This window comes from Mauremys reevesii, linkage group 24 (assembly GCF_016161935.1).
Source record: "Mauremys reevesii isolate NIE-2019 linkage group 24, ASM1616193v1, whole genome shotgun sequence".
Taxonomy (NCBI): Eukaryota; Metazoa; Chordata; order Testudines; family Geoemydidae; genus Mauremys; species Mauremys reevesii.
In genome coordinates, this window is record NC_052646.1 from 12,281,619 (window position 1) to 12,302,348 (window position 20,730).

Here is a 20,730-nt window from a genome sequence, read left to right on the forward strand (position 1 = left end):
AGATGACAACATCGTGGTGGGCAATGCTTAACTTGACAGGCTTGTGTTACGACTTGCATAGTCTGAGCAAGCACCAGGGGAGGGGCTGGTGTGGGATGGATTTGCACAGAGCATGGTTAATTGGCAGGGAGAGGAGGGGAAACAGCAGAGGGCCATGACCCCTTCTCCCAGTCATCTGCTTTAATCCCAGCCCCTCGATCATTGGGGCATTAATGCCAAGGCCAGAAGGGATCATTGGGATCACCTAGTCCGGCCTCCTACATAGCTCAGGTCACAGAACGGTCCCAACATTAGCCCTAGAGCAGAGCATTTAGAACAGCCCAGCCTGATGATAGATAGGATGCTTTAAAGTGGGCCCGAAGGCCCACAAGGTAGGCTAAGCAGGTGATCACACGCTTGATGCATGAACAAGGGGGGCTCAGAAGGTGGGTGAATGACGTCAGCAAGCAGGAGCTGGGTAGAAAACCCCCCCCCCCTTGCACTCAAGCTTGGGAAGTGCTGATAAAAAAGTTCTCAGTACTGATAAGGAAGATGCTTGTCTGCCAGGAACTGCTCAAGGCCATGAATTTTGTAATCAAATGCTTCACCAGGTGCCATTAATTAACCACAGGAAATTAAATGCTTTAACTGTGATGTAAACTTGCTTATATAAATTTGTGCTGTATTGAAGAAAGGGGGGGCTGGTTCTGGTTCTCTGTGGATAATGGGCTTGTTCTTTGTTGCTTGTGTGCATGCATCAATAAAGAACTTGGTTTTGGACTTTGCTGGGTTGCCTCTCTCTCTTGCGGTCAGACAACGAACCTGAAAAGTCTGGGATAAAGATAACCCCGACACTGACTTACAATCAACAGTAATGGAGGAGCCACCATGGCACTTGGGAAACTGGTCCCTTACTGTCATGTTAAAAACGGAGATCTTATTTCCAGGCTGAATTAGTTCAGCTTCAACTTCCAGCCTCAGGATGTGTTGAACCTTTCTCAGCCCTCTGCACAGCCCAGCGCTGTAGAGTTGTTCCCCACGTAGGTACATACAGAGAGGGCTCAAGTCACCCCTGAACATTCTCCTGCTTGAACTAACTGGACACTCCCCTGACAGGCTCCCTCCCCCAGCAGCAGCGAGTGGGGCAGTCTGGCTGGGGCCTTCCCTCACCTAGTAGTGCCCAGAAAGGCAGGCTGGGTGCTGAGACCGTGCCCTGCTGTACCCAAGGAGATCAGGATGAGCCATGGTGTGCTTGGGAGTCCCTGACACAGACGTTTCCTCCCATTTGCAGGCGCCACATCCCTGGGCCTGGAGCTCTGCGCATTGCTTTATTGAGACCAACCTGAGAAGTGAAGGGGAAAGTAGGGGGCTTTGGGGACATTGTATCAAAAAGCTAGTCGAGTAGGAAAGGCTCCCTGGAAAGTCCAGTGACGAGACGCCAGCTGCCCTGGCTCAGCACAGGCCCTGCTGGATCCAACTCCCAACACCCCCAGGCAGCCGGCCCAGCACCCCTCAGGTCCTGTCCAAGGCCTCCCTGCTCCAGGCGCTGCCACGAGTATGGGGCTCGACGCTAGCGGCTCTGGGATCGAGTGGGAGGTCGTCACCTTCTCCCTGGTGCTGCCGACGCTGCTGCTGCTGAACATCGTGTGGGCTCCTCGGCGGCGGGCCACGGCCAGCTGCTTGCCAGGCACTTAGGCTTCAGGACAGCTGCAGGGAGGGACAGAGTGAGAACAGGAGTTGCCAAGCCCAGCCCATCAGCCCCCCGCTGGGCACAAGTAATGATCACGCTCAGAGCCCTGCATCCACCTATCGCTGAGCATGTAACTGGGGGAAGACCGGCCCACGCTGCTGGGGGTTTCTCTGGCAGGGGAGGGTGATGGTTCTCAGAAGTGGTGGGAAAATTTTCTGTCAAATCTCTGGCAATTCAGAGGAAAAGTCACAAACCCCTTGGCAGCAAGGTGCTAGGCAGATGCCTCCCAGCCTCGTGGGCCGTCTCAATGTGCCTGGATGGCGGGTTACTGCAGCACCACCATGGCCCCCTCAGGGGCTCCCCAGGCTGTGCAATGGCTGCTGGCGCTACAGCCCAGAGGGAGAGCTGAGGCACTGAGGTCAGACCCAGTACAGCTATTTGTTCACTGCGGTGCCTTCTGCCAGGCTGGCCCCTGGCAGCCTTGTGCCCCAGCGTGCTCCTGCCAGGCAGGGCACCAGGGCAGCTGTTAATCTGGCCAGGCACTTACGTGTGTCTGTTGGGGTAAAGCCACGCCGGGGCTCTCGGTTGCACCCCAGGGGGGTCTGGTCATCATCGGCCTCCTATCGTTCAGGATGCGCGAGATGGTGCTCAGCGCCTCAGCCAGGCCCTGCAAGTGGGTGCCGCTCAGTCCATACAGGGTGGAAGCTGCAGGACAAACATGCTGCATGGATCTTGCCCAGGGGCTGGGAACAGAGCCCAGCCCCATCAGCCCCTGGGATAACAGCCCACTACTGCTGCCTGCTGATGAGAACCAGCAGAGCGCTCACCATGCCCTGCAGAAATACTAGGATAACCACCCATTATCATTGCCTCCTGATGGAGTTATTCTATTAGTGCATGTGCCAACTTGGGACTGTGATTCTGTCTCTCTATGGGCTGCCCCAGTGGTGCCCCCATGGAGTAAATCCCTGAGCTCACGGACCAGGGCTGGGCCTTTGGTACTGAGCTCACTCCCATCCTTGGCAACAGTGCCAACCTGGGCCTGATTGCCAGAGATGCTGCCTCTCCCTTGCCCTGGCCCAATGGGCCTGCAGCTGATGAGCCTCTTTGGGACCTGTTTGCTGCTGTCAGGACCTGGCTGGTGACAGAGCAGCCCCTGATGGCAGCATTGACCCATGGGCTCCCTGGGAGCCAGTGCCTACCTTGGGTGATTCTCAGCTCCTCCCGCGTGGCATCCAGATCAGCCCGCAGTACTGTGCAGCCCAGGCAGCGGGGCTGTGCCCCCGGGCAGGCCGTGCCACTCTCTGGTGCTCTGTCTGCGCTGCCCTCTCTGTCCCATGGGGAGTCCAAGGACGTCTCCAGGAGTGCCCCAAGCAAGGGGCCGTCCAGCCCCGGGGATTCACAACCGGCGCTCCTGGGCAGGGCGCTGCAGGTTCTGCCACCCTTGGAGCCGGTGCACTCCGTCCGCACAAGGCCAGCAGGTGTCTGCTGCTCACATGGGGCGCAGGGCACAGGCAGCTGTGTGACCCCATTCTGAGCCTCTGAGATGCTGCTGCCCCCTTGAATGGTGGCTCTGCCCTGTAGCACGCCATCTGTCCCCACGTGCCCTCCTGGGCCAGCACTGCCCAGCTCGGTCGCCTTCCCAGCTGCTGGGCGTGGCACTGGGGCAGCGTTCTTCTCTGCTTGCCGCAGGTGCCCGGTGCTCTGCCGTGGCTCTAAGCCATTCTCCACTTGCTGTCCCTGCCTGGAGCCCACTCTGTTGCACAGGGGCTGGGGAGCAGCTGTCTCAGTCACCCCCAGGCTTGGTCTCCGCACCAGCGGGGTGCCCGGCATGGCAGCTGGGAGAATAAATCACCAAGAGTTACTGCTCGAGAGAGACAGGGAGTCTGGGGCAAGGGGCTGGGCATCAGGGAGCTGAGTTCATCCCGGCTGCACCCAGACTCCCTGGGACCTTGGGCCAGTCACAGAGGGTCACTTGCCTCAGCTCTGTAATGGGGACAAAAGCCTGGCCCTGCCTCACAGGAGGGTCAATGCAGGAGCCCCTGGGACCTTCACACCACACAGGAACCGCCTGGAGAGCCCAAACCCTGGCAAGCAAGTCTATGGCGCTGTTCTCTCTCAGCGCCGGGGAGAACTTAAGACATCAGGGTTTCGTTACGGGCGGGGCTGGCAGCTCCCTCTATAGCGAGCTGCCCAACACCTCTCATTATAGGATCCTGTTTTCAGCTGCATGTATCTTTGCCAAACTGCAGGTTTCCAGGCTGGGGTTTTCCTTGCCATCTACCTGCCTCCAGCTGAATCCAGCAGGAATCGTTCAACCCTTTCCAGAAATGAGAGTCAGAAAACAGCCTGCTTCGCCTAGTGACCGAACCAGCTATAATACTCGCATAGGACCTCTGGCACCCCATGATCAGGAGCAAAGGCCAGAGACTGGGTAGGGGGTGCTGGCCTCAGGGAGGTGCCTTTGGCTTTTTCTATTAAACCCTGCTCACACCTGGCTACATATGAGCCTTTGTAAAGTGTCAAGTTTGCACATGCTCAGTAGAGATATGTTAGAATTCAGCTGCTAAAATCACCAAACATTCCAGTTACCCCAAGCATGCTCCAGCCTTCCATGCAACCAGCCTGTGTGTGCTCTATCCCCCGTGCAACTGAGCATGCTCCAGCCTTCCATGCAACCAGCCTGTGCGTGCTCTATCCCCCCGTGCAACTGAGCATGCTCCAGCCTTCCTTGCAACCAGCCTGTGCGTGCTCTATCCCCCCGTGCAACTGAGCATGCTCCAGCCTTCCATGCAACCAGCCTGTGTGTGCTCTATCCCCCGTGCAACTGAGCATGCTCCAGCCTTCCATGCAACCAGCCTGTGTGTGCTCTATCCCCCCGTGCAACTGAGCATGCTCCAGCCTTCCATGCGACCAGCCTCCCCCCGTGCAACTGAGCATGCTCCAGCCTTCCATGCAACCAGCCTGTGCATGCTCTATCCCCCCGTGCAACTGAGCATGCTCCAGCCTTCCTTGCAACCAGCCTGTGCGTGCTCTATCCCCCCGTGCAACTGAGCATGCTCCAGCCTTCCATGCGACCAGCCTGTGCGTGCTCTATCCCCGTGCAACTGAGCATGCTCCAGCCTTCCATGCAACCAGCCTGTGCGTGCTCTATCCCCCCGTGCAACTGAGCATGCTCCAGCCTTCCTTGCAACCAGCCTGTGCGTGCTCTATCCCCCCGTGCAACTGAGCATGCTCCAGCCTTCCATGCGACCAGCCTGTGCGTGCTCTATCCCCCCCGTGCAACTGAGCATGCTCCAGCCTTCCATGCGACCAGCCTGTGCGTGCTCTATCCCCCCGTGCAACTGAGCATGCTCCAGCCTTCCATGCGACCAGCCTGCGCGTGCTCTATCCCCCAGCGCAACTGAGCATGCTCCAGCACCTCAAACAACCAGCCGGTGTGTGCTCTGTCCCTCAGAGCGACCAGCCTGTGCATGCTCCATCCCCCAGCGCAATTGAGCATGCTCCAGCCCCTCAAGCAACCAGCCTGTGCGGGCTCCATCCCCCAGCGCAACTGAGCATGCTCCAGCCCCTCAAGCAACCAGCCTGTGCATGCTCCGTCCCCCAGTAGACACTCCAGCTCCGGATGCAGGGGTGAGCAGGACTTTCCTTGTGATAGCTGCTGCTGGTTGCCAGAGGCACTGTGGCTCCAAGCTCCAGAACTGAGCAGGGAGACGTCTCCCCATTCTGCCTATGCTCCAGGGCCTTCAGCCTCAATACGTGACAACTACTGCTGGCTGTCCTGGGGCGGAGGAGCAGGCTGGGTGCTGCAGGCACAGCCAGACAGTGTGCAGGCGACTCAGGGTATCTCCTGCTAGTCCCCCCGGGGCCCACACCAGCTGAGCCCCCAGAAACCAGCCCTGTGCTGGAGCCCACCCAGCGCTTCTGAGACAGCCAGATCCAGTGCTGGGGAAAGGAACCCTCACCCAACAAGCCGCCATTCCAGCCGTTCTCCTGCTCGCTGGCACCCTGGGGCACCCTCTGTCGCTCGGCCAATGGAGCCCGCTGCGCCACACCGACATCCCTGGTCCCTTCCTGGGCTGGCACCCGCGCCTGAAACAACAAGTGTCTCTGCTTAGTGCCAGCTAGTCCACGCACTGTCCCCAGCACCACACGGCCCCATACCGTGGAGCCACAGCAGTGCCAGGAGTCACAAAACATCCCCTGCACCACAGACCAGGCACAGGGCGAGCAGCAGTTCTGGTACCAACACCCCACACACAACTCTGCTCCCATGGGGCAAGGCCAGGGGATGTGCAGCATCCCATGTGCTCACCTGGGGCTGCCATCCAGGCTTCTGGGGAACAAGCTGGAAATCCTCTGCCAGGGCCACAGCCTCCTGGCCACTCTCCGGGCCACGCTCCTGCACCCAGCTCTGCATTTCCTCAGGCAGGAGGCTCAGGAACTGCTCAAGAACCAGCAGCTCCAACATCTGCTCCTTGGTGCGGGTCTCTGGCTGCAGCCAGCGATGGGAAAGCTCCCACAGGCGGCCGTAAACCTCCCGGGGCCCCTCAGCCTCCTGGTAGCGGAAGCCCCTGAAGCGCTGGCGCTGTGTCTCCGTGTCATGGCGGTGCAGGACAGTTCCCTTCACCTTGGCACCGTCACCGGCCTCGCTGGCATCCAGGCTGGCGTGGATCTGTTGGGTTTTCCCGCAGAGCGGAGGGAGAAGTCGGACTCCCCCCAGCCTTTTGGGCCCCTGGCAGGTGTCAGTCACGCGTCTGGAGGAGGCGAGATCTGTCTCTTTCTCCCCCACTTCTCCCTCTCCCCGTGAGGCCAGGGGGCCCGGCAGCCCCTCCCGATACCGCTCGCCCCAAGGCTGCTGCCCGATCAGCGGCTGCTGCGGCACCAGCCAGCGCAGGATCTCATCTGCCGTCCAGTACTGCACGGCAGGGGGCGCTTTCCCCGCTCGCTCCGGGGCTCCAGCAGGGGCAGGGCCAGCTGCCTCGGCCTCCTGCCCCTTGGCCTGCGCTCGCACCACTTGCTCCAGCAGAGCAGGAAACTGGAGCCCAGCTCCCTCCCGCACCACCGGCTCCGGCTCCTGCAGTGGGGGTGCGGGCTGGGCCAGGGCCCCCACCATCTCCAGCTGCTTCTGGAAGAGCTTCTCCAGGAGCTGGGCCTGGAACTCCCGGTCCTCCCGCCGCATCTCCCGGTCATGCTGGATGAACTCGGCCAGGCTCTGCCTCTCCTCCGCCCTCCAGGCACCAGTGCGCCTTGCCCGCTTCAGCTCCAGCTGGCTGCGCCCGTGCTTCTGGCTGGGGCCCCGTGGAGTCTCCAGTGGCCCATCCTCCCGCGTCTTGCGCTTCCTGGCCCGGAGGTGCACGAGCCGGTCCAGCGCCGAGACCAGCTTCCGGGAGGCCGGTTGGGGCTCCGCCGATGCCGATGGGGAAGGGTCTGGAGAGAGAAAGAATGCAGGGTGAGGGCCCACAGCGTACCTGGCCTGGCACACACCCTGTTGCATCCGTACAGCCCACCCCTCCAGCTCCCTCTAATGTACAGCCCCAGGCAGCAGGGCACCTGCTCCCAGTCAGGCTGGGGCACCAATGGGGTTGGTGCATGGAACAAGGGGCACAGTGCTACTCTCAGATGAAGCTGATGGTGCCCACTACAAGGAGAGGGAAACTCAGGATGGCTTTCCCCCCATGGGTAGGCAGAGGAAGGCCCCAGACACCAGGCATAGTCCAGATGGGCCACCAGGATGGCAGAGCCATGCACACAACCCAGAGCTAGTTTCCAAAATGTGCTGGCACGCTGAGTGATGATGTCCAGGACAGGAGAAGCACAGCCAGGCTGGATCGGTGCTAACACAAAGGGCCCTGCAGTGCCCAGGCTCCATGGCTTGCACACAAGAGGAGACTGGGACTGGAGAGTAATGGAGTGGCATTGGTGTGCCAGGGTGACAAGCGGCTCTGTTTCACCCATGCCCCATTCAAGGCCTGCTCACAGAGACTCTATGGGAGCAAAAACACGGATCCCAGGGACTTCTGGGGAAAGGCTTCAGCCCAGAGCCTCTGCCCTCCACTGGTGAGTCTTGTTAGTGTATAGGTCTGTTCATTAGCCTAGGCTAGAACTTTGGGTTTGACTTCTTGATACTCTTATACTAACGTGTTAAGAAGGGACAAAGACGCTGTAATGTGCTTCTGCCTAGTCAGCTGGATGGGTTAGTACACTGGGAACAGATGAGAGCAGTTCCAGTGTTACTCCAGAGCACTCTTTAAGATTGCCTTGAGATAGGGGTTCAGGCAAAGCCATGCAACCAATTGGGAGGGGCAAAGGGGCAGGGGGTGGGATAAATGCCCATCTCTGATCAGAGCACAACCTCACTCCTTTCCCCTCCCATGGGGTACAAAAGGGGGGAAATGAAGACCCCAGACCCAAAATGACCCTAAGTTGTAAGGGGTGGGATTGTGGGTGTGAATTGCAGGTCTATTTGGGCCTGCTAAGGAGGAGGTGGGAAATGGGAGTGGGGACACAGGCCAGGCTCTGCAGCCTCAGAGCTGGGAAGGGGGACCTGGGGTGTGAGCACTGGGGAACAGACTCTGCTGGTGTGTAGAGCTAGGGATATGATTATTTGGAACTAACCCCAATAAACACTGAACTGCCTCCACTTTGTACTTCTGGTCTTCTGCTTTCTGTCTGCGTGACAAGAACCAGAGGAGAGGGTGAAGGGAAAGCCCCCTAACAAACCTCAGGGGTCCTCGGAGACATCCAGACCCCAGCATACTCCTGGGAATTCTTGGCCAGCACAGCCAATACACAAGATCCTGCTCCGTCTTCCCCTTGCTTGTGTGTCCCTTCCCATCCCACACTGGTCATCCCCACCTCCGCTTTGACTCCAATCATGCTGCACAGTGGAAGCCTGACAGACCGAGATGGCCAAGCCAGCTCTGCCAGCCTGTGAAGGATGGGGAAGGAGAGGGGCCTGCTGAGACCAGCCAGGTGATGTCCCTCACCAGAGGTGTGGTGAGCCAGAGGCTGGGGAACAGCTTGATGGCTGATCCACCCACCCAGCTCAGCCACCTGCGACTCCATCCAAATTAACATAACAGTTTCCCCAGCGTTCCTCTTCAGATGGCCTGGGGCTCCCTCTCCCAGCAGCAGGGGACTGGGTCCATCCCGGAAGAGTCTGTGGCCCCAGTGCTCTGGGGGAGGGCCCCTGTGGACAGCCCCCAAGGGAACCAGGCCAGGCGATGGCAGCGAGGTTACCCTACCCCCTGTACAGAGTGCCCTGGGCTAAGCACCTCCAAGGGAGCAGGGCTCAGCTGCAGCAGACTACAACAGGGGCAGTTTGTGGCCCCACAGAGCCCTGGTCTCAGCTTGCCTGCAGGTGTGGGACCCAGCTAGATCAAGGACATGTGGCCAGCATGGCAGCCATCACCCCCCCGCAGGGGAGCAGCCCCAGCTCTGTCCCTACCCTGGGCCATGCTTCCAGCCAGGAGTCCCTGACACAGAACTGCTGCTTGCCAGGACGGCAAGATTCTGGCATGGCTGGGACTCCAGGAGCCAGGACAGGGCTGAGCCCCTGGTGCAGCACCTCCCAGCAATCCCTCGCCAACAATATAGGCTTACCAGGCTCAGGTGGCAGTTCGTCCGCGGATGCCTCCTCCTCCTTCACCTGCACGGCCTGCACCTCGCCCAGCAGGGCCTGAGCCTCAGGGAGCACGTAGGCCAGCTCCTCAGCCCCCTGGCTCTCTGAGGCAGCAGCCTGGGACCCCCAATGGTCAGAGGCTGAGGCCTGGGATTCCCAGTGCTCAAAGGCAGCAGTGGCCTGGGAATCCCATGGCTCAAAGGATGGTGCCCCCCAGCTCTCCGGGGCAGCTGTGCCCTCCTGCCTGTCCACAGCGCCGGGCCCCTCGCCACTCTCTGCCAGGAGGCTAGAGCGGGTGCTGTCGCAGCGCTGCATGATCTGGTCCATCTCCTCGTAGAATGGGCAACGCATGGGTGGCCTCCCGGCCGCATTGTTTTCTTTGGCCTTGCGATATGTCACCTTAAGGCCTTTCATCTTCTCCCGGCACTGGTCCCCGGTGCGGTAGATGCCCAGCTCAGCCAGGCGCTGGGAGATGCCATCGTAGACAACCCTGTTCCTGCCGCGCGAGCTCAGGTCATGTGAGGCGGCCGCCTCCGCCCACAAGGCAATTAGCACCTTGATGTGATCAGCTGGCCAGCTGGCCGCCCGCTCCTGAGGCTTGTCCCGGCGCATTGCAGCAGGAAGGGGCTGGACCGGTGGAAGATTCCTGGGGAGAGGCTAGTGCCCAGCACCAGCCCGGTTTGACACAGGGACCTCACAACACGATACACCACAACCCAGCAAAGATGGCCGCAGGTCTATGCTCTCTGCCCCTACTGCAGGTATCACAAACCGCACAGGCTGGCCCCAGGGTCCTCACGGACCAAGGCTAGGGGACACCAGACACAGGGGGTTCCTGGCACAGGGCTGGTGGTTCCAGATCCGCAGAGTGGTATCAGCCCCAGAGACGCTACCATCGGTGCCAGTGCCACGGGCAGGGCAGAGTGGCAGGAATGAGCATCCTGTACAGAGCAAGAGAGATGATCAGTGCAGCTGCCGCCCCTCTGCAGGCTCCACTCACCAACGGCCAGGCCAGCCCCTTTGGGTGCAGCCATACGGGCCCCAATGTGTCAGTCAGGCTGAGTGGGCAAAGGAACAGCTCGTACGGAGCCAAGTGCTGAGGGGCAAGGAGCCAAGCTTGGTAGGGTGGCGAGCTTGGTGCAGTGCCCAGCTCCCTGCCCCCCCACAGCGCCAGATCCATCCTCCACTGTAACCCAGCTTGCTGCCCCCAGCACAGAGAGATCACACCCCCACCCATAACCCAGCTCCTGGCCCCCCAGCACAGACAGATCCATCCCCCCCCACCCTGTAACCCAGCTCCCTGCCCCCAACACAGACAGATCCATCCCCCCCACCTGTAACCCAGCTCCCTGCTCCCCAGCACAGACAGATCCACCCAGCCCCACCTTAACCCAGTTCCCGGCCCCGCAGCACAGACAGATCCATCCCCACCTATAACCCAGCTCCCAGCCCTGCAGCACAGACAGATCCATCCCCCCCGCCACCTCTAACCCAGCTCCCTGCCCCCAACACAGACAGATCACACCCCCACCCGTAACCCAGCTCCCTGTCCCCCGGCACAGACAGATCCAATCCCGCCTTAACCCAGCTCCCGGCCCCCCAGCACAGACAGATCCATCCCCCCCCCCCCACCCTGTAACCCAGCTCCCTGCCTCCCAGCACAGACAGATCCATCCCCCCCCCACCAGTAACCCAGCTCCCTGCCCCACAGCACAGACAGATCCATCCCCCCCCAACCCAGCTCCCGCCCCCAGCACAGACAGATCCATCCCCACAACCCGTAACCCAGCTCCCGCCCTCCAGCACAGACAGATCCATCCCCACCCTGTAACCCAGCTCCCGGCCCCCAGCACAGACAGATCCATCCCCCCAACCCAGCTCCCGGCCTCCCAGCACAGACAGATCCATCCCCCACCCATAACCCAGCTCCCGGCCTCCCAGCACAGACAGATCCATCCCCCAACCCAGCTCCCGGCCCCCAGCACAGACAGATCCATCCCCACCCTGTAACCCAGCTCCCGGCCTCCCAGCACAGACAGATCCATCCCCTCACCCATAACCCAGCTCCCGGCCCCCAGCACAGACAGATCCATCCCCTCACCCCAACCCAGCTCCGGGCCCCAGCACAGACAGATCCATCCCCACCCATAACCCAGCTCCCGGCCCCAGCACAGACAGATCCATCCCCCACCCATAACCCAGCTCCCGGCCTCCCAGCACAGACAGATCCATCCCCCAGCACAGACAGATCCATCCCCCCCCAGCACAGACAGATCCATCCCCACCCAGCTCCCGGCCCCCAGCACAGACAGATCCACCCCCAACCCAGCTCCCGGCCCCCAGCACAGACAGATCCACCCCTGTAGCTCCCCGGCCCCCCAGCACAGACAGATCCATCCCCCCCAGCTGCCTGCCCCCAGCACAGCCCAAGGCGCCCATGTTTCCAGTCCCGTGGGGGACTCGCTCTCTCTCCCCAGCCCGTGGCCACCTGCAGGGCCGGTGCTTTCCCCCGAGTTCCCCGCTCTGCTCGACACAAAGGAGCGGGGCTTGTCGCAGCCAGGTGGCGCCGGGCACGGCTACGCGAGCATCCTGCAGGACCGGGCCCCGCGGAGCCACGGCGCCTGGCCTGCCCGGGAGGACGAGGCTGGAGCTCCTGCCTTGGCCCGGGCTCACTGTCCCCACCGCGGATCCAGCCTCTCGGGCAGAGCGGGCTGGATGCGGCCCAGGGGACGGGGCGGGGCGGGGCGCAAACGGCCCTTCCCGCCCGGGAACCAGCCCAGCGGCTCGGGCGGGGGAGGGGGGGCGAGCGGCCCCTGCAGAGCCGCCCGAGTCCCCTACGGGGCCAGGCCCCTGCACCGGAGCCGCCCGCCCGGCACGTCCAGCTGGGGCAGGACAGGACCCACCTACCGCGGCCAGAACCCCGCGTGGGCGGGGTCACATCGCCTGCCCCGGAAGCTCTCAGCAAATGCCGCTGCTGCCAGGATAGCGCCCACTGTTGGCTGACCAATCATGAAGGAGAGGGAGCGTCGATTGGCTGATCGGGCAGCCAGTCAGGGTCGAAGGGAGTAGCGAACGGTCTGGACATCTGTCAATTGTAGCTGACACCTCGAGTGAGGAACGGGCAGAGATAGGTTGATCTTTTGAAACGTCACCAGGGTTCACCCGTTCACCTATTGGTGAACAGGCCTGTCAGAGAGGCGACTGTAGGCAGCGATTGGACAGGCTCTCCTGTCACCCCGCGGAAGGGCCGGACTTCTAGTTACCCGCCCCCTCACCTCCCAGCTGCAGCAGCCAATAGGCAGAGCTGGGCCTGGAGCTCTCGTTGCCTTGGGTCGAGGCCTGCGCCCGGACACCAGGGGATCCGCTCACGTCACCGCCTGGAGCCCTCCAGGTGTCCGCGGGCGGGGCCGGTCTGCGCTGGGGGCAGCGAGCTGGGCACGGGGGTGGGAGGGGCCTGTCTTGGCCGGGGGGCAGGGAGCTGGGAGGGGCCTGTCTTGGCCGGGGGGCAGGGAGCTGGGTTATGGGCCGGAGGGCAGGGAGTTGGGAGGGGCCTGTCTTGGCCGGGGGGCAGGGAGCTGGGTTATGGGTCAGAGGGCAGGGAGTTGGGAGGGGCCTGTCTTGGCCGGGGGGCAGGGAGCTGGGTTATGGGCCGGAGGGCAGGGAGTTGGGAGGGGCCTGTCTTGGCCCTGGGGCAGGGAGCTGGGTTATGGGCCGGAGGGCAGGGAGTTGGGAGGGGCCTGTCTTGGCCGGGGGGCAGGGAGCTGGGTTATGGGTCGGAGGGCAGGGAGTTGGGAGGGGCCTGTCTTGGCCGGGGGGCAGGGAGCTGGGTTATGGGTCAGAGGGCAGGGAGTTAGGAGGGGCCTGTCTTGGCCGGGGGGCAGGGAGCTGGGTCGCGGGGACAGGAACTTGGGTTATGGGGTAGTGGGCTAGGAGATGGGTTATGGGGTTGGGGCAGGGAGCTGGGTCTGGGGGTGAATCGGTAGGGAAGGATAGGGCTTGGCTGGGGGGGTCAGAGAGCTGGGTTATGAGTGAGGGGCAGGGAACTGGGTATGAGGGTGGATGGGCAAGGATGGGCCTGCCTTAGCCAGGGGGTAGGGAATTGGGTTATGGGGTAGAGGGCCAGGAGGTGAGTTATGGGGCAGGGAGCCAGGGCAAGGGAGAGGGGGGCAGAAAGCTGGGTTATGGAGTTGGGGGCAGGGAGCTGAGTATTGGGCTGGATGGGTGGGGAGGGGCATGTCTTGTCCGGGGGGCAGGAAGCTGGGTTATGGGGTAGTGGGCCAGAAGGTGGCCTATAGGGCAAGGAGCTGGGTTAAGGGTTGGGCGGCAGGGAGCTGGGTAGTGGGCCAGGAGATGGGTTATGGGGCAGGGACCTGGGAGAAGGGGGGGTGGCTATGTGGGGGGCAAGCAGTGTTGGCAAATGTTGGCTGAGCTGTTCTAGCCTTGGCCTCAGTGTCCTGTGCTGACTCCTGGGTGTTTCCCTCCCCTCTCTAGGAGGATGCTGCATTGGGGAGGGGAAGTGCTCCCTTCCCTCGGGTTGGGCTGCTGTCTACTTGTCCCACAGTTCCAGTCCTGCGTGGCCCAGCAGGGCGTGTGGCTGGTCAGGCTCCCTGAGTGCAGGCTGCATGTCTGGCTGGCTGGGAAACTGTGGGCTGATTGCCATGGGCTGCAGCTGATGTGGAGCTGAGTGCAGGTTTGCAGGCAGGGCAGCGCAGGGCAGACTCAGGGTTTCAGTCACAGGTTTTTCCCCACCCTTGACTGGATTAGGGCAGGTTTGTGGGTTGTAATCAGTGGCTGCCTGGTCCTCTCCCAGGTGTATGTGTTACCAGCAAATCCTTCCTTCGTTCTCCCAGTGTCCGTGTTACTAGCACAGACCCTCTTATCCCTGCCAGGTGCAAGCTGTTTCCACAGCAGCCAGCTCTGTGTGGTGCCACCTGCTGAACAATTCCCATCTCAACACCTGTGATGCGTCGGGACCGGCCCCCGGAGCGGGCAGCCAGCTGGCCGGCTGACCATGTCATGGTGCTCATCTCCTACTGGGCAGAGGCGGCTGCTGTGCACGATCTGGGCTCCCATGGCAGGAACAGAGTTGTCTATGATGGCATCTCCCAGCGCCTGTCGAAGCTCGGCATCTACCGCACCGGGGACCAGTGCCGGGAGAAGATGAAAGCTCTGAAGGTGGCTTATCGCAAGGCTAAAGAGAACAACGCAGCTGGGAGGCCGCCCATGCGCTGCCCCTTCTACGACGAGATGGACCAGATCATGCAGCGCTGTGTCAACACCCGCTCCAGCCTCCTTGCAGAGAGCGGTGAGGGGCCTGGTGCCGCGGACAGGCAGGAGGGCACAGCTGCCCTGGAAAGCTGGGAGACACCAGCCTCAGCCTCTGACCATTGGGGGACCCAGGCCACTGAGAGCTGGGGATGTGAGGAGCCGGGCTACGTACTCCCTGAGGTGCAGGACCCGCTGGGCGAGGTGCAGGCTGTGCGGGTGCAGGTGAAGGAGGAAGAGGCATCCACGGATGAGCTGCCACACGAGCCTGGTATGCCCCCTTGTTGGCGAAGGGTCACTGGGTGCTAGGAGTCCCTCCTGCACTGCATTGGGGTCAGGGGTCATGTGGGGGATCCTGGCCTGTTGCATAGAGGGGTTTTTGTTTCCCTGGCTGATATGTGGGGGTGATCCACACTGGTACAATGGGCTGCATGCCAGGCCAGGTACGCTGTGGGCCCTCACCCTGCATTCTTTCTCTCTCCAGACCCTTCCCCATCGGCATCGGCGGAGCCCCAACCGGCCTCCCGGAAGCTGGTCTCGGCGCTGGACCGGCTTGTGCACCTCCGGGCCAGGAAGCGCAAGACGCGGGAGGATGGGCCACTGGAGACTCCACGGGGCCCCAGCCAGAAGCACGGGCGCAGCCAGCTGGAGCTGAAGCGGGCAAGGCGCACTGGTGCCTGGAGGGCGGAGGAGAGGCAGAGCCTGGCCGAGTTCATCCAGCATGACCGGGAGATGCGGCGGGAGGACCGGGAGTTCCAGGCCCAGCTCCTGGAGAAGCTCTTCCAGAAGCAGCTGGAGATGGTGGGGGCCCTGGCCCAGCCCGCACCCCCACTGCAGGAGCCGGAGCCGGTGGTGCGGGAGGGAGCTGGGCTCCAGTTGCCTGCTCTGCTGGAGCAAGTGGTGCGAGCGCAGGCCAAGGGGCAGGAGGCCGAGGCAGCTGGCCCTGCCCCTGCTGGAGCCCCGGAGCGAGCGGGGAAAGCGCCCCCTGCCGTGCAGTACTGGACGGCAGATGAGATCCTGCGCTGGCTGGTGCCGCAGCAGCCGCTGATCGGGCAGCAGCCTTGGGGCGAGCGGTATCGGGAGGGGCTGCCGGGCCCCCTGGCCTCACGGGGAGAGGGAGAAAGGGGGGAGAAAGAGACAGATCTCTCCTCCTTCAGACGCGTGACTGACACCTGCCAGGGGCCCAAAAGGCTGGGGGGAGTCCGACTTCTCCCTCCGCTCTGCGGGAAAACCCAACAGATCCACGCCAGCCTGGATGCCAGCGAGGCCGGTGACGGTGCCAAGGTGAAGGGAACTGTCCTGCACCGCCATGACACGGAGACACAGCGCCAGCGCTTCAGGAGCTTCCGCTACCAGGAGGCTGAGGGGCCCCGGGAAGTTTACGGACACCTGTGGGAACTTTCCCATCGCTGGCTGCAGCCAGAGACCCGCACCAAGGAGCAGATGTTGGAGCTGCTGGTTCTTGAGCAGTTCCTGAGCCTCCTGCCTGAGGAAATGCAGAGCTGGGTGCAGGAGCGTGGCCCGGAGAGTGGCCAGGAGGCTGTGGCCCTGGCAGAGGATTTCCAGCTTGTTCCCCAGAAGCCTGGATGGCAGCCCCAGGTGAGCACATGGGATGCTGCACATCCCCTGGCCTTGCCCCATGGGAGCAGAGTGGTGTGGGGGGTGTTGGTACCAGAACTGCTGCTCGCCCTGTGCCTGGTCTGTGGTGCAGGAGACGTTTTGTGACTCCTGGCACTGCTGTGGCTCCACGGTATGGGGCCGTGTGGTGCTGGGGACAGTGCGTGGACTAGCTGGCACTAAGCAGAGACACTGGTTGTTTCAGGCGCGGGTGCCAGCCCAGGAAGGGGCCAGGGATGTCGGTGTGGCGCAGCGGGTGCCGCTGGCCGAGCGGCAGAGGGCGCCCCAGGGTGCCAGCGGGCAGGAGAACGGCTGGAACGGCGGCTTGTTGGGTGAGGGTTCCTTTCCCCAGCACTGGATCTGGCTGTCTCAGAAGCGCTGGGTGGGCTCCAGCGCAGGGCTGGTTTCTGGGTCTCAGCTGGTGTGGGCCCCGGGGGGACTAGCAGGAGATACCCTGAGTTGCCCCCACATCGGCTGCGCATGCCTGCAGCACAGGACAGCCGGCAGTGGGTGTCGCTGTACTGAGGCTGATGGGCCCAGAGCGTAGGGAGGGTTAGTGACAGTGAGGTGCGCCTCTGACTGATTTCCCCCCCACCCATCCCAGCCAATGGGGCTGAGTGCGCTACGGAGACCTCCAGGGAGGAGCGGGAGGGTCTCTGTACATGTGCCTTACGTGAGGAGGTATCAGGGAGTGCGCTTCCTGGCACCCGCTCTCATTAACCTGTGGAGAATGTCCCAGGGCAACTTTGCTGTGTTATCGGAACCTGAGCCATGGGTTCCTGAGATGACCCTCCTGTGAGGCAGGGCCAGGCTTTTGTCCCCATTACAGAGCTGAGGCAAGTGACCCTCTGTGACTGGCCCAAGGTCCCAGGGAGTCTGGGTGCAGCCGGGATGAACTCAGCTCCCTGATGCCCAGCCCCTTGCCCCAGACTGGGCCCTGTCTCTCTCGAGCAGTAACTCTTGGTGATTTATTCTCCCAGCTGCCATGCCGGGCACCCCGCTGGTGCGGAGACCAAGCCTGGGGGTGACTGAGACAGCTGCTCCCCAGCCCCTGTGCAACAGAGTGGGCTCCAGGCAGGGGCAGCAAGTGGAGAATGGCTTAGAGCCACGGCAGAACACCGGGCACCTGCGGCAAGCAGAGAAGAACGCTGCCCCAGTGCCACGCCCAGCAGCTGGGAAGGCGACCGAGCTGGGCAGTGCTGGCCCAGGAGGGCACGTGGGGACAGACGGCGTGCTACAGGGCAGAGCCACCATTCAAGGGGGCAGCAGCATCTCAGAGGCTCAGAATGGGGTCACACAGCTGCCTGTGCCCTGCGCCCCATGTGAGCAGCAGACACCTGCTGGCCTTGTGCGGATGAAATGCACCAGCTCCAAGGGTGACTGGACCTGTAGTCCCCAGCGCAGGAGCTCCGGCCGTGCTTCCCCAGGACTGGATGGCCCCTTGATCGGGGATGTCCTGGAGACATCCTTGGACTCCCCATGGGATGGAGAGGGCAGCGCAGACAGAGCGCCAGAGGACAGCGCAACCTGCTCTGGGGCACGGCCCCACTGCCTGGGCTGCACGGTGCTGCGGGCTGAGCTGGACGCTGTGCGGGAGGAGCTGAGAATCACCCAAGGTAAGCACTGGCCGCCGGGGGCACCGTGGCTGTGGGGGGCTGTGTGCTCGGCTCGTGGGTCAGATGCTGCCATCAGGGGCTGCTCTGTCATCAGCCCTGGCCTGATTGCTGCACCCTTGGGTCTGGTCTCAAGGGGCCGAGCATCTAGGAGTGTCATAAGGAGGTGGGAGAAAACTTGCTCATCTTAGCCTCTAAGGATTGAACAAGAAGCAATGGGCTTAAACTGCAGCAAGGGAGGTTTAGGTTGGACATTAGGAAAAAGTTCCTAACTGTCAGGGTGGTTAAACACTGGAATAAACTGCCTAGGGAGGCTGTGGAATCTCCATCTCTGGAGATATTTAAGAGTAGGTTAGATAAATGTCTGTCAGGGATGGTCTAGACAGTATTTGGTCCTGCCATGAGGGCAGGGGACTGGACTCGATGACCTCTCGAGGTCCCTGCCAGTCCTAGAGTCTATGAATCTACGGGCTCCTGGGGCCAGGGGAAGAAAGAGCCTGCATCTCTGGGTGTTTGGCCCATGCTTGCACCGTGTCCGTGAGTGAATTGAATCCTGCCCCTCAATGCCAAAGGCCAGACTCTGGGTCCCTGGGGCAGTCTGTAGACACAGAAGGGCAGAGCTCCTGAGCCGGTGGCTGGCCAGCCCCTCAGCTGCACCCCACCCCCGAGCCATTGCATGCACTAATGGAGTAACTCCATCAGCAGGCAGTGTTAGCCAGCTGTCCCGCCAATGGCTGGGGAGGGTGCTGTCCTGGTTTCTGTCAGCAGGCGGCAGTGGCAGGCTGTTATCCCAGGGGCTGATGGGGCTGGGCTCTGTTCCCAGCTAGGGCGAGACCCATGCAGAGTGTTTGTCCTGCAGCTTCCACACTGTACGGGCTGAGTGGCACCCACTTGCAGGGCCTGGCTGAGGCCCTGGGCACCATCTCGCGCATCCTGAATGACAGGAGGCCGACAATGACCAAACCTCCCTGGGGTGCATCCGAGAGCCTGGGCGTGGCCATGGCCCGACAAACACAGGTAAGTGTCCGGCTGGTGCCCTGGCAGGAGTGTGCAGGGCTGCCTGGGTCGCGCTGCATGGACCCACCAGAGTTCAGCCTGGCAGAGGGCGCCACGGTATGGAAGTTCCCCATCTGTGGCCCCCCATTGGCTTCCTGCCAGTCATAGCTGAGTCAGTTCCTTGTTCCCCCTGCCCCCCCCCCCCCCGCTCGGAGTCTGGCTCGTCCCGTCCCTCCCCTTCCAGAGTCCCCCTCTGCCTGGTGGCTGCGTGTGTCCATCCCCATGGCACCTGGGCCTGGCTCACCTTGTGAGGGAGGACTGGGCGACGGCAGGCTCAGAGCTCAGCTCTGAGAGAGCCTGCAATGAGCTGAACCTGCAGAGTCACACCCAGAGAGTGTCCTCCCTGCCCCCACACACTCCTTCCCCTGGGTCTGTGCTAACCCTGTCCCCCATCCACACCCCTTTGCTCCTGGCAGTTTGCGCTGCTGCTGGCAGCTGCTATCGATGCTGGGAAGGCTGGGTGGATTTCCTGGCAAATTGGGACCATTCCTGTTGCTCAGCCTGACCCCAGCATGACCTGGCCAGAGAGAGCCCCCAGGACTCCTGCCCCAGCCCTGCCCGGCTCTCAGTAGAGATGCAGGTTTCCCTGCAGGACAGGGCTGCGATGGGCTCTGGCCTTGATCGTCAGGTGCTGAGCCCCGGCCCTTCTTGTGGGATCGTCCGAGCTGTGGGTGCTCAGCCCTTTGCATCAGGGCTGGGCCTGGAGGGGATCAGAGACCTGTGGCTGCTGCCAGCTAACAGGGCTCTCCCCTGGCTCGGGGGCTGGCTGTGGGGTGGGAACTGAGGGCACGGGGGGGCTGGCCCTGCCTCCCCAGGGGAACATGCTGATGTTGCAGTGACTGTCTGGGGGGTTGTTCCAGGCCCACTCCTCTCTGCTCTGTCTGTGCAGGGTGTGTATTTCCTTCCCAGGAGCGAGTGCTGCTCTCCGCTCAGAGCTGAGCTCTGAGCCCTCCCAGCCCTGCCCCCTCTGTGCTGGCATCCAGGTGCAGACACTCCGGAGTGATGCCACAGGCAGCTGGAGGGCAGGCCAGCTCTGCCTGCTTAACAGCCTCCTCCACTGCATCTTCCCAGGGAAGAACTGGTGGCCAACACACCCCAGCAGTATGGGCCGGTTTCCTCCCCCCCCCCCCCATGCGCTCAGTGACTGGTGGATGCAGGGCTCTGAGCCTGATCATTACTTGTGCCCAGCAGGGGGCTGATGGGCTGGGCTTGGCAACTCCTGTTCTCACTCTGTCCCTCCCTGCAGCTGTCCTGAAGCCTAAGTGCCTGGCAAGCAGCTGGCCGTGGCCCGCCGCCGAGGAGCCCACACGATGTTCAGCAGCAGCAGCGTCGGCAGCACCAGGGAGAAGGTGACGACCTCCCACTCGATCCCAGAGCCGCTAGCGTCGAGCCCCATACTCATGGCAGCGCCTGGAGCAGGGAGGCCTTGGACAGGACCTGAGGGGTGCTGGGCCGGCTGCCTGGGGGTGTTGGGAGTTGGATCCAGCAGGGCCTGTGCTGAGCCAGGGCAGCTGGCGTCTCGTCACTGGACTTTCCAGGGAGCCTTTCCTACTCGACTAGCTTTTTGATACAATGTCCCCAAAGCCCCCTACTTTCCCCTTCACTTCTCAGGTTGGTCTCAATAAAGCAATGCGCAGAGCTCCAGGCCCGGTGTGTGCAGAGCACGGGCAGCTAGAGCCCATTGGTCTGTGCTGACTGTGGCTGTTGCTCTGGAACAGACTATTTAGCTGTATCTCCATTGGCCAGCAGCAGCCTGTGTTCTCAGGGGGAGTGCTGAGTTCTTGTTACCATCTGACCCATAGCACTTAGCCCTACTCTCTTGGCCTGTCACTGTGATGGGGTGGAGGGGTTAGAGGTGAATCCTAGCTCCTAGCACTACAGGGCAT

The 20,730-nt window shown here is 62.2% G+C and overlaps 2 protein-coding genes across 8 annotated transcripts; one reads left to right on the top strand and one right to left on the bottom strand.

The window, feature by feature from the left end:
- Nucleotides 1–474: 474 nt before the first annotated feature.
- Nucleotides 475–12,400, bottom strand: LOC120390055. 5 transcript variants are annotated; one of them, XM_039512309.1, is made up of 8 exons: nt 12,201–12,400; nt 9,275–10,234; nt 8,288–8,341; nt 5,985–7,099; nt 5,635–5,761; nt 2,872–3,507; nt 2,217–2,374; nt 475–1,686 (listed from the first exon to the last, which is right to left on the bottom strand). In XM_039512309.1, exons 2-8 carry the CDS (start codon nt 9,903–9,905, stop codon nt 1,678–1,680), a joined length of 2,730 nt encoding a protein of 909 aa, XP_039368243.1. In that variant the 5' UTR covers nt 9,906–10,234; nt 12,201–12,400; the 3' UTR covers nt 475–1,677. The 5 variants fall into 5 exon arrangements, with proteins under 5 accessions (XP_039368243.1, XP_039368247.1, XP_039368246.1 ...); XM_039512313.1 differs by having other exon boundaries at nt 12,197–12,400; XM_039512312.1 differs by lacking the exon at nt 12,201–12,400 and adding an exon at nt 11,782–12,175.
- A 129-nt stretch (nt 12,401–12,529) lies between these two features.
- LOC120390056 lies at nt 12,530–20,490 on the top strand. 3 transcript variants are annotated; one of them, XM_039512315.1, is made up of 7 exons: nt 12,530–12,684; nt 14,183–14,829; nt 15,043–16,157; nt 16,381–16,507; nt 17,156–17,791; nt 18,648–18,805; nt 20,091–20,490. In XM_039512315.1, the coding sequence occupies exons 2-7, from the start codon at nt 14,256–14,258 to the stop codon at nt 20,097–20,099; spliced, it is 2,619 nt and encodes an 872-aa protein (XP_039368249.1). In that variant the 5' UTR covers nt 12,530–12,684; nt 14,183–14,255; the 3' UTR covers nt 20,100–20,490. The 3 variants fall into 3 exon arrangements, with proteins under 3 accessions (XP_039368249.1, XP_039368250.1, XP_039368251.1); XM_039512316.1 differs by having other exon boundaries at nt 12,618–12,736; XM_039512317.1 differs by lacking the exon at nt 12,530–12,684 and adding an exon at nt 13,673–13,983.
- The last annotated feature ends 240 nt before the right edge of the window (nt 20,491–20,730 follow it).